This window comes from Hydra vulgaris, chromosome 13, assembly GCF_038396675.1.
Source record: "Hydra vulgaris chromosome 13, alternate assembly HydraT2T_AEP".
In the NCBI taxonomy this organism is placed as follows: Eukaryota; Metazoa; Cnidaria; class Hydrozoa; order Anthoathecata; family Hydridae; genus Hydra; species Hydra vulgaris.
In genome coordinates, this window is record NC_088932.1 from 5,695,172 (window position 1) to 5,707,355 (window position 12,184).

General features: G+C 27.1%; 1 protein-coding gene across 1 annotated transcript; it reads right to left on the bottom strand.

Moving 5' to 3' along the window:
• Nucleotides 1-653: 653 nt before the first annotated feature.
• On the bottom strand, nt 654-2,025 carry LOC136089220 (uncharacterized). Its single transcript, XM_065814981.1, has 3 exons — nt 1,824-2,025; nt 1,500-1,613; nt 654-1,362 (listed from the first exon to the last, which is right to left on the bottom strand). The coding sequence occupies exons 1-3, from the start codon at nt 1,835-1,837 to the stop codon at nt 1,143-1,145; spliced, it is 348 nt and encodes a 115-aa protein (XP_065671053.1). The 5' UTR covers nt 1,838-2,025; the 3' UTR covers nt 654-1,142.
• Between the last annotated feature and the right edge of the window lie 10,159 nt (nt 2,026-12,184).

Genomic DNA, 12,184 nt, shown 5'->3' on the forward strand with positions numbered 1-12,184 from the left:
TTTTTATTTTTTTACCCCGTCACTTGCAGCTTTTGACGGGGTTTAAGTCCGCCCCTGGTGTATGTATATATATATATGTATCTATATACATATATATATATATATATATATATTATATATATATATATATATATATATATATATATATATATATATATATATATATTACATCGTATTAGCTTTTACGTTGCTAATTTTATTATAAAATGAGCTTTTTAAAACCACATCATTTCGAAATGGGGCAAATTGGGGCAGCTAACTTTTTTAGTTTCTTATAGAATGATACAAACTCTCTGTAAAAAAAGAATCAGCTTGGCGAAAGAAGTCTAAGGTAAAAAGTCCTAGCACTATAAAAATCAGTTTAAACTCGTTACAATTGCATTTTTTAAATGCATTTCTTACAACATGTATAAATACATATTTCAAATATTTTCATAATTTTAGATAAAGATATTTATTATCCTTGTATATATAGAAAATTAAATTGAAAGGTTTTGTATTTAGGGAGAAAATCAAGATTTAAAAATGATAAAATTTTAATGATAAAAAAAAGCTGTTTTCGGTCACTTTCAAACATTAATTAACGTTTGAATCTTTTATTTCAGTACTTATTTTTTTATACCGTTAAAATCTTAAGAAACTGTAGAAAATAGTTAGCTAATAACATTATTTAAATTCTAAAAAATATGGGATTGACAAATCCTTTAGAAATTCCAAGACAATATTCAAATAATAGTCTTTGATCGTGACTTAAATCATTAATTACTTCAATGGGAATATTTAGTATCTCCACTGGAGTATCAATTTTGGTAAACTTCACTTGTAGGTTAAGATAGAAATCTATAGAAACTTGCTTTCCAATAGGTCCTGAAAATTTATTTGGACACTTCGAACTGTCATCAATTATTTTGAATACTTTTCGAAATGGAAGTTCATTGTGATGCAAAGTACATCCGATAAGGTGTATTTTTCTTTCTAATTTCTTTTCTAAATATGCAACAACTCCAGTTTTGAAACCTGTATTGACACTTGTATTATCAAGAAGAAGGGCTTGTACTGAATTTAAACTATCATACTCTTTCAGAACATTATATACAATTTCACTTTGAAGTAAACCAGTTGCACCATTTGATGGAAGATTTTTATGAGAGATATGAACCATTTTTAAAACCATTTTCACTAGTAAAAGTTAAATGATGTTCTTTTTCAGTAACTCTCGACAAGCGAGTTTCTCCATTTTCAATGACATCCTTAAACTGAAGAACATTTTTATCATCTTTACCATTAACACCCCAACACACCAAGTTACTTATATTATTATCATGTTGATCACCATATCTTGACATTATTTTCTTCTTCTCTCTGTAAAACAACTCAAAGTATTATATTTAGCAAAATATCATATTAAATGGTTTGTAAATAAGCATTTATATAAACTAATAAATAAAGAGATTTTAGTATTTATATTTGTCTAACTTATATAATGAAATAGTATTTACCTCTCAATTTTGCTTCGATCTACAACTTGATTCAAACCTCCATGTTTAATGATTCCATAATCTAGAAGTAGAGCATTTGCTAGTGCAGCTGCAGCACGAGATGAGACATCATACCTACAAATAAGAAACTATGAAATAAATAAACCAAATTGAAAAAGCAAAGTATATTATCTATATGTGATCCCTTAACATTCTATATTCACCCTCTCCTCTCCAACTGGGGATGAAGAATGGTGAAACTTATGATTTGTTTTTTCACACTTTTAATATAGTATATATAAGAAATTCTCATCTAAACTCAATATGTATAAAAATTTTATTAACCTGACAGCCTTCATTGCAAATCTATCAAGTTTAATTAAATTATATTGAGAACTTTTTAATTGATTATATTCTTCCTCAGAATCATTTACCTGTAAAAATACTTAGTATTTAAAATATTAAAAAAAAACAACCATATATCTCAAGCAGCACACTTTGTAGGGCCAACATTTAAAAAACGTTGAAATCGCTGAAACACTGGGGCAACACTAAAACAAAGCTGTTTTAGTGTTGCCCCAGTGTTTGCAATATATATATATATATATATATATATATATATATATATATATATATATATATATATATATATATATATATATATATATATATATATATATATATATATATATACACTAAAACAATAGGGCAACACTAAAACAAAGCTGTTTTAGTGTTGCCCCAGTGTTTGCAATATATATATATATATATATATATATATATATATATAGAAAAATTAGATGTTGTCCGAAAGTTTTTTCGATATTTTTTTGACAAAAATTAAAAATTAAAATGCAAGACCGGAATTTTTTTTTTTTTTTAATAATGATAGACTGCCTGCCCCAACCAAACCCTCAGTCGATGTAGCAGCACTCCCTTGCGGGTCAGGCTATTTGTCAGTCGATGTAGCAGCACTCCCTTGCGAGTCAGGCTATTTGTCAGTCGATGTAGCAGCACTCCCTTGCGAGTCAGGCTATTTGTCAGTCGATGTAGCAGCACTCCCTTGCGAGTCAGGCTATAAGATAGTCGATGTAGCAACACTCCGCGCATGATTTACAGTAAAAAAAATAAAAATAAAAACATTTTATTAAAAAAAATAAAAATAAAAACATTTTATTAAAAAAAATAAAAATAAAAACATTGTTTATAATTGTTAAAAACATTCAAAATGTTATAAAAACATTCAGAATGTTTTTAAAACATTCTGGTCAATTAAATTTGCGTTTTTGTGGCTTTTTTAAAAAACGATTAATTTGTAATTAAATTAATGGTTTTTACTTTCGTCCAACACGGAAATGTTGGACGAAAGTCAAAAGTAATTAAAAGTGACGTATGTGTTGGCGTAAGAATCACTTTTTTCCTTCCGCTCTTCCTAAAGCCAACAAACTATAGAACTATATATATATATATATATATATATATATATATATATATATATATATATATATATATATATATATATATATATATATATATATATATATATATATATATATATATATATATATGTATATATATATATATATATATATATATAATTAAATTTTAGAAAAAGCAACTTTTAATGGAACTTAAAGTTTCATGCCTATCGGCAATCATCAGCCATGAAGTACAAAATCAAAAATATAAAAAACCGTTTAAAAATTACAAACTACGGTAGAATGAGTTCTGACGTTATATTACAAGAAGACGTAATGGAAAACTAATCTCCGCTATCAAATAATGAAAGGAGAAATTTATTTTTGTGTCTGCATTTAGAAACTAATTCACCTCTTTTGTTTAGCAGATTTTCCCTTTGTAAAATAATATTTCGAATTTCTCATTTAAACAAAGCTTACAAATTTTTGACGCAGGATTGTATGATTTACAGCGTTTAATAATTTTCCATTTGATTGAAGTTGTAAAATTGTTTTCTTTTAACTCCCATACTTCCTTAGACAATTCAGTGTCGTTTTTGTATTTTTTTATGTTAAAAGATTCTTGATGGTTCGCATAACGTAGCTTAAATGAGGTTTCGCTTATCCCAATGTATACTTTATTGTTGTATTGAGGTTTGTTTGAGCTTACGGTGGCTTGTTAAACGATATTGTTAGACAAGCAATTGTTGTTCAGTGGACAAAGAGATTTTTTAATGCAATTGCAGGCTTTTTCTGATAATTTTAGATCACCATATAAAATATTTTTGTTGTGTAAGTTGATAATAGATTTGATGTTAGGCATACAGGAGTAGCTTATTTTAATTGTGTTTCTGTTGAATATTTTGTGTAGTTGGTGGTTTTTAGGAAAATGCTTGTCAATTAGGGTTAAAAAGCGTTGACCAATTTTGGTTGTAACATTTTTACTAAATGGAGGATTGTACCAGATTATGTTTCGTTTGCGGTTATTTTTTGGAACATTATTTATGCTTGGTTTATATGTCAATTTATAAATGTAACCCGATTGCTTTAATGCGTCATCATAAAGGTGTGTCGATTTATTAAAAATAACTTCACTTGATGAGTTGGCGGACAATCTTAGCTCGATATTTTTTGGAAGATTATTTATTATGCTAGGTGGATGGTTAGAATCAGCATGCACATAACTTAGGTTATTTTCAGGCTTGCAGTATGGTTGAAAAGAATTTTGAGTAAGATTAAAAGTTAAATCAAGGTAGTTAACAATTTTAAGATTGCAATTGATAGAGATGTTGAGATTGTTACGTTTGAAAACTTGAACAACATGCTTTTTTATTTGTTCCATTTGATGGCCATTTTTGTTCTTAAAAACAGCTAACCCGTCATCTCGATATAAACCAAAATCATTTTTGTTGTAAAACTGCGAAAGTTGATCTAAAAGAAAAATCCCAACTAGTTTGCAAACTAGTTCCGCGCCATCATAGGCTCCCATTCGCCATTGCATCATAGGCTCCCATCGCCATTGCATCGCCATTCGCCGCGCCATCATAGGCTCCCATCGCCATTGCAAACTTCCGCGCCATCATAGGCTCCCATGGTAACATCAAACAATCCTGCTTTTTTCTTGATCCATGATATGCCATCGTTAAAAATGAAAGATTTTCTTGCATGACGTATAATGGATTTGCTTTGCTCATCTATAATTATATGTTGCTCGGCAAAGGCAATTGCTTTATTTAGCATGTTTTCATCAATTGACGGATAAAAATCATTTATTTCAAATACTAAAAATTTACAAAGGTGTTTATCATCAATTTTTCGGAACCAATTTATCACATTCTGCGTATTTTGCCATTGGTTTAAACAGAGCCTGATTCTTAATTCCGAGTTGATATTGGATAAAATAAATTTGGACAATCTTCCTACCTCATTCTTTGCTGGATTTAAAAGACGCACAGTAGGGTTGTTTATGAAGTTGGCTTTGTGATCTTTTAAAGTTATAAAACAATCGGCAGTTCCATTTATCTCGATTCTATTAAAAATATCGTGATTTGTCAAAATTTGCTTACTTTCTTTATTTACTACGTTCTTTAGATTTGGGTCGGCTTTTTTATAAATGGAAGTGATTGCGTTTTTTAGAAGGTGGTTGTAATCATCTTTAGATATTTTGTACTTGTTGGAGGTTTTGTCAGCTGGAGTTAAAGTTTTATTAGATTTGCGTAAAGATTTAAGGTCATTATTTATTTTTTCTTGAAATGCGTTGCTGAGATTGCGGAATTTGATAGTATACAAAAACGACACTGAATTGTCTAAGGAAGTATGGGAGTTAAAAGAAAACAATTTTACAACTTCAATCAAATGGAAAATTATTAAACGCTGTAAATCATACAATCCTGCGTCAAAAATTTGTAAGCTTTGTTTAAATGAGAAATTCGAAATATTATTTTACAAAGGGAAAATCTGCTAAACAAAAGAGGTGAATTAGTTTCTAAATGCAGACACAAAAATAAATTTCTCCTTTCATTATTTGATAGCGGAGATTAGTTTTCCATTACGTCTTCTTATAATATAACGTCAGAACTCATTCTACCGTAGTTTGTAATTTTTAAACGGTTTTTTATATTTTTGATTTTGTACTTCATGGCTGATGATTGCCGATAGGCATGAAACTTTAAGTTCCATTAAAAGTTGTTTTTTCTAAAATTTAATTATATATATATATATATATATATATACATATACATATATATATATATATATATATATATATATATATATATATATATATATATATATATATATATATATATATATATATATATATATATATATATATACATATAAATTAGATAAAACGTATTTAATTTATTTCTTATATTCTATTATTATAGTCAGGAACCTTCCTGATAAACTTACTGATGGTGTAACAAATTAATTAAGAAAAAAATTAGATAAGTGTTTTTACTAATTTATAATTGCTCTGTTCTTTAAGAACATTGAGTACTCATTTGTAGGTTATAATAACATAATTTATATATATATATATATATATATATATATATATATATATATACATATATATATATATATATATATATATATATATATATATATATATATATATATATATATATATATTTAAATTAGCCTTTCCTAGCTGATAAATACCTTTAGGACCAATCTTGTTTCTCTGGTCACGAATATATGCCCTGTCTTCAGAAGGGACCTTATAATTTTTGAAAATAATCAACTATTGAAGTGAAATCAAAGTATAATAAAAAATTCTTAGTATAATAATTGCAGATTAAAACAACAAATATTCTTATATATACCATAATATATAAAAAATTTAATCAAATACCTTTCTAGTTTTACAAAGACACAAGATGTGCTCTACTTAGCAATTGATGATGCTGCACTCAACATCCCTATCATTACATAAAACAGTCGCTAATTCACAAGTACATGATGAAATATCAAAGAGTTTATCTAAAATCAAATCTTGATACTCCTTACTTTTAGATTTACAACATCCTCGGTTTACAGATTTTACTCTTTCAAAAAGATTTATTTATTTTATTAAGATTGAATTTCTCTGAAGAAGAGAAAGACGTTTACTTTATTTCACAAAGTACTAAGAGAATTCTCAACCTCTTCTACTAGAAGAGGTTGAGAATTCTGAATCTACTAGAAGTTCTAGTAGATTCTGTTTTGAAATATTTTGGTTATTGCTTTCAGTAAAATAAAAAAACTGAATTACTTGACGAAATGTTGGAAGATCAGCTGAAGGCATTTCTGATGGGAGGCCTCCGTATTTTAGACTATTTTCCAAACGAGTTTTCCTGGATTTGCTCTTAGGCTTTTTTTCTATAAATTGTATTGCTACTAATAAATTATAATTAAAAAATTATCTAAAAACAACAAAACAATGCGCAATGCGCATGCCATTGAAAAAAAATCATAAAATGGCGGCTTTCCTCGAAAATAGATTATGTCTTAATAAATGTACATTTTTGTAAACTAGCCATTTTCCAGGCATTATTAGCAAGTACATGTTATACATTTTATTATTATTTTTTGATAATCTATTTACTCCAGGGTTACTATAGTTCTGATTCCAAAATTACTCCACCCTAGTGTTTATATACATTGGTACGTGAGTAAAAATTTCAAATTGTATGAATACTGTGTTATATATCATTAATAGAGGATTATTACAGTATTTTAAAGGTAAAAAAATTATCAAAATCAAACAATTAGTTCAAAAATTATGACGGTTTAAGTACCGTCATAATTTTTGAACTAATTGTTTGATTTTGACGGTTTAAGATTTTTCTATATATGGATTTGTTGAAGAAACTGTGGACAAAATAATGTTTTTCTTCACTTAAATTGTCATAACTTTGTCAATTCTTATCGAAATACAAATATCATGGTGTCAAAAGATAGGTGTAAAAATGGGCTACAACTTTATGTTAAACTCTAACCACCGGGCGTGTCGGATGGACAAAGGGGGCATCAAACCACCACCTTGCCCGTATGAAACTGACTTTTTCAGAAAAAAGTTGTTTTTAAGACATACGCAATATAGATATACAAAAAAATTGTTTTAAATTTATACTAAACCACCAAAATATATGAGAGGTGTATGTTAGCAATAGAGTTGGGTGTGGTGGTGATGGTTTGATACACCCTAGTATCAAAAACGACTTGTTTTATAAATATTTATACCTTTACTAAAATGAGTTAAATTAGTATACAATAAAAAATTATGTTTTTAAGATCTTACGTATACAAGTGGTGTTTCTATTAAGGAAGGGGCGTATGCCCCCCCCCCTACCTAAAAAAAAAAGAAAAAAAATGCAATTACTTTTTTCAAAATTTAAATAATAAATTAAAAAAAAAAAAATTATGAAATTGAAAATAAATCAAAAAATAAATTTTAACCAGAAAACCACGAAATATGGGAGATGAATGTGTTTTAGTACTATAATATCAAAAAATATTTTAATTCTTGAAATATCTGATTGAATATTTAAAGTACAACAACAAAGTAGTAAAAAACATATTCCACTAGATTAAAAGATACATTAGTGGTGCATCTATGGTCATAAGAGAGTCGAGTATAAGGGAGGGCGTATCCAAATGTTATAAGGGTAAGGGCATTCTAATGCCCCTTTCCCCTCTAACCAAAAATTATTATTTTATTGGATATATATTACTAAAAAAATTATACAACTACGATTGTGGGGCTATAACTATAAGTTAATTGGCTGTAAAAAACATGTCATCTTTATAACCAAGTATAGCAAATACCTATATAATACAAGTCAAAACACAGCAAGTTGTGTTTGTGACTTGTTGTTGTTGTATTAGTCACAAAAGTGTTGTGACTAATACAAGTCACAACACTTGCAATAGATAACCTCACGATTATTTAGCAATTAAAATCATATCGAAAAGTAAGAATATATAAACCTTACCAGACGGAATAGACAACAGTGACACTAAATACTAATTAAATGGCGTAATACAAGTCTTTTTCTATTAATATATATATATATATATATATATATATATATATATATATATATATATATATATATATATATATATATATATATATATATACATTGGTAGGAGATTCGTATATATATACAAATCTCCTACCAATTATTGACGTAAGGTTTGCTAAAGATAAAGAAAATAAATTAAAATTGTTGGATATTGAATGGAATATTTTTTAACCATATTAAAATATTGAGATCTACTTATATATTTGTTTGCCATATTCACCCAAACCCCAATTTTAAATTAAAACATTTATTTGAAGTTTATATTTGTTATGATGTATCAATAAGCTATATGTTGAAAAATATAGAAATCTACGAAACTTACATATCTGCTTGCCGTACTCACCTAAATGCCAATTTTAAATCAAAACGTTTATTCAAAGCTAACAAGGAATACTAACAGAGCATACAAATACTTTTAAATGATATAGTAACTAAAACAATTCAAACTTAACTTACTGATGACTTAATAAAACGTAAGTATAAAGTATACGAAAATACAACTAACAAGAAATAATATTGATAGACAACAATATACATAGGCATAATAAAAAACTGTAATTGAAAACTAAATTTTTATTTCTAAATGAAATATAAAATCTTAGTCTTATTTTATTATTTACTAAAAATCGTTTTATTAAAACAATTTCTTTTAAATTTACAAATTTTTTAACTATATTTTTACTATAAAATATCTAGGTTTATAATATCAACTTATGACATAAGTCAATTATTGCCAATATGAATGCTATATATATATGTAAAATATATATACAAAATTAATGGACCCCTCAAAAGTGCAGCATGAAATAGGGTGACTGCTACAAAATATTTTTCAACGAAATTTGGCAGGCGCATAGATAAATGATAACTTAAACAAAAAAATTGGATAGAAAAAAAAAGACTATATCTTGGACATTAATTTCACCACAGAAGTACGACCAAAACTTTGACATCAATAAACTCATTAATAAATCAAGTTTAAATCAAATCGAACTAATGCCTCAACTATTCTTCTTTCTAAAAATAATCTAAGTTGACAACGAATACTAAAAATTTATTCAACAAAGCTTTCCTTAAGCACACTAACTTTGAAGAGACTACGAAAAACATGGCACAAAATTTTAGCACAAAATTAGGTTCCGTAAAACGCGATAGTCACAGGAAGTGATTTGAAATTCACTTTTGGAAAGGTACCTGAGCTTTTCAACTTTTTATAACAAGCTATTAAGTGATATAGGAAGTCCATGTCATCTCGCCAGCGTATCCAATTCACTTTTGTCAAAGGATCTCCAGTATTCTAAAGTAATAACTTCAGGTTCTTGTACTCTTGGTGTAATCTTGTCACATATGGGTAATGAAGATTTGGTTTTGTTGTTGATCTTTCAAAAAGATCATTCATAACATGTAAAATATGGCGGTGGCATCCTAAAAAAGGTTTTTCTAGTCCAATGGTTTTGAAATGTTTCTGTGACAGCGTTACTACACCAATTCTTATTCCGATATTTACATATTTTGTGTCAGATGCAACCATTTTTATGGCTAGCCACAGCTCATATTCATCCAGCACAAGTTTTATCCCATTAAATATTGTTTCATCTTTTCCATTCATCAGCTTGAGAACAGCAAGTCTAACCTCTCTCTTTTCATATTTCAAAACAACTACTTGATGTTCCATTTTCTCTATGCGTTTTCCATCAAAGTGTAAAGACCGCTTTTCATTTTTTAAGTTCTCCATATAATTTGGTTTCAACTTTTCTCCTTCTTTCATGACATCTTTGTAGACACCACTATGAGTTGGAGTAGGAATAGAAATTCCATTTTTTGATAAAGTTTTGCAGACTTTATGGGCTTTTTTGGTACTAATCTTTGCAGAAATCACCAAATTTACAGACAAATTTGTTTTTTGTCTTTTAGATGATGATGACAAACTTTCGACATCTTTAGCTTCAGTAGCACTGCTGGAACACTGCTCTTCAGTTACTGAATAACCTCCTTCACTAGCTGATTCATCGAAATCTCGGTCTTGGCTGATTTGTTTCTTGAACATTTGTTTCTTTATCAACACCAGTTTTCTTGGATGAATACCTTCAGTATCTTCAATCGCGGTACAATATCTAACTCATCCATTTATTGACATTTGCAGACCATAAAATTCTTTATCTTCCTGACACAACCACTCACCTTTCTCACCGGTTTTGTTAAACAATCGGGTAAAATTTTGAATTTCGGGTTTTCAACTATTTTTGTCAAGTGTTTTCAATACATTTTCTATTTTTCTTTCTGATGGTGATTTACCTTGTAAAATGGGAATATTCAGCTTTCTCCATATAAGTTTAATTTCTTTAGCCAACTCTCTCCTTTCTGCTTTTTACATTTGATGAGAAACTTTTAAATTAATCAATAATATGGGTTTGTCTACGCGTTCAGCAGTTTTGTGTTACGCAAAAACTTATCTTTTAGAATTAAATTATCTTTTGATATCGTTTACGTGACGTTTATTCAGAAGAAATAAAAGTAAAAGCATTTAACCCCAATTGTAAACTTTTTTGTTAAAGAAACAGTTTGTTTAATAATTTTTTTGTTGTTGTTAAAAATGAGTTAAAGAAAATAAAGTGTTTAAAGTTTTATCTTAAGGAATTAAATATATAATTTCCTTTTAAATATAAAAATTATTTTTTGTCATAATAGTTTAAAAAATGCACGATTTATTTTGATGTAAATATTTTATTAATAAGATATTTTGTTTATTGTTAATTCAATAACGTAAAGTTTTAATGACGTTCGTTTAATTTATGAAAATAAATTATGATCACGAATATGTTATCGGTAACTGATAAACAACAACAAAAAACTCTTTCTTGTTTAAAAACATTATTAAAAAGAGTTCACACAATAAGAAAAAATTTATTAACAGTTAATGAAATAATCAAAAACCAACTGTAAAATTATAAGGAAATAAACAAATACTATGTTACGTTTTATAGAAAAAATATTTTTTTCAAAAAATTTTTTCAGTTCATATTTGAAAAAAATAATAAAAATGATTTTTCAAATAGGAACTCAACTTAGATTTTATTTGTAACTTTTTTTTTAGTGAGAAAAAAAAACTGTATGATTTTTAACGCGTTAATAAAATAACTTTAATTACAATGCGGTACTTGAAAAGACGCAAGTGACGCAATATAACTTCTAACAATTCAAAATAAATTTGGTGTGTTGAGTTACTTTAAAATGCGTTATGCATTTTCGTTACGCAGCGAAATCTCGTAACAAGGCCTGACAAATATGTGTGTGTGTCTATATATATATATATATATATATATATATATATATATATATATATATATATATATATATATATATATATATATATATATATATATATATATATATATATATATATATATATATATATATATATATATATATATATAGACTAGGCATACATGTGTGAGTTTTTGCATTTATATTAAAAGTTGAATAGCATAACTAACCAAATTAAAATGATGCCATTTTCCTAAATACTTATATATATTTTCTTTTGTTACCTGAAATATGAAAATATTTTTTCTCAGTAAAATTCATTGCAAGTAACATAAAAAAATAAGTGAAAAAAGACCTACTTGTTATGATGCAAGTATGCATTTTTCAATGTATAAATGCATATATAAACTGT

What these genes read in the sequence shown, in the direction of transcription:
- LOC136089220 (XM_065814981.1), bottom strand. An exon ending in GATCGAAGCAAAATTGAGAG is followed by an intron (nt 1,363 to 1,499) that starts GTAAATACTATT and finishes GTTGTTTTACAG; the next exon opens with AGAGAAGAAGAAAATAATGT.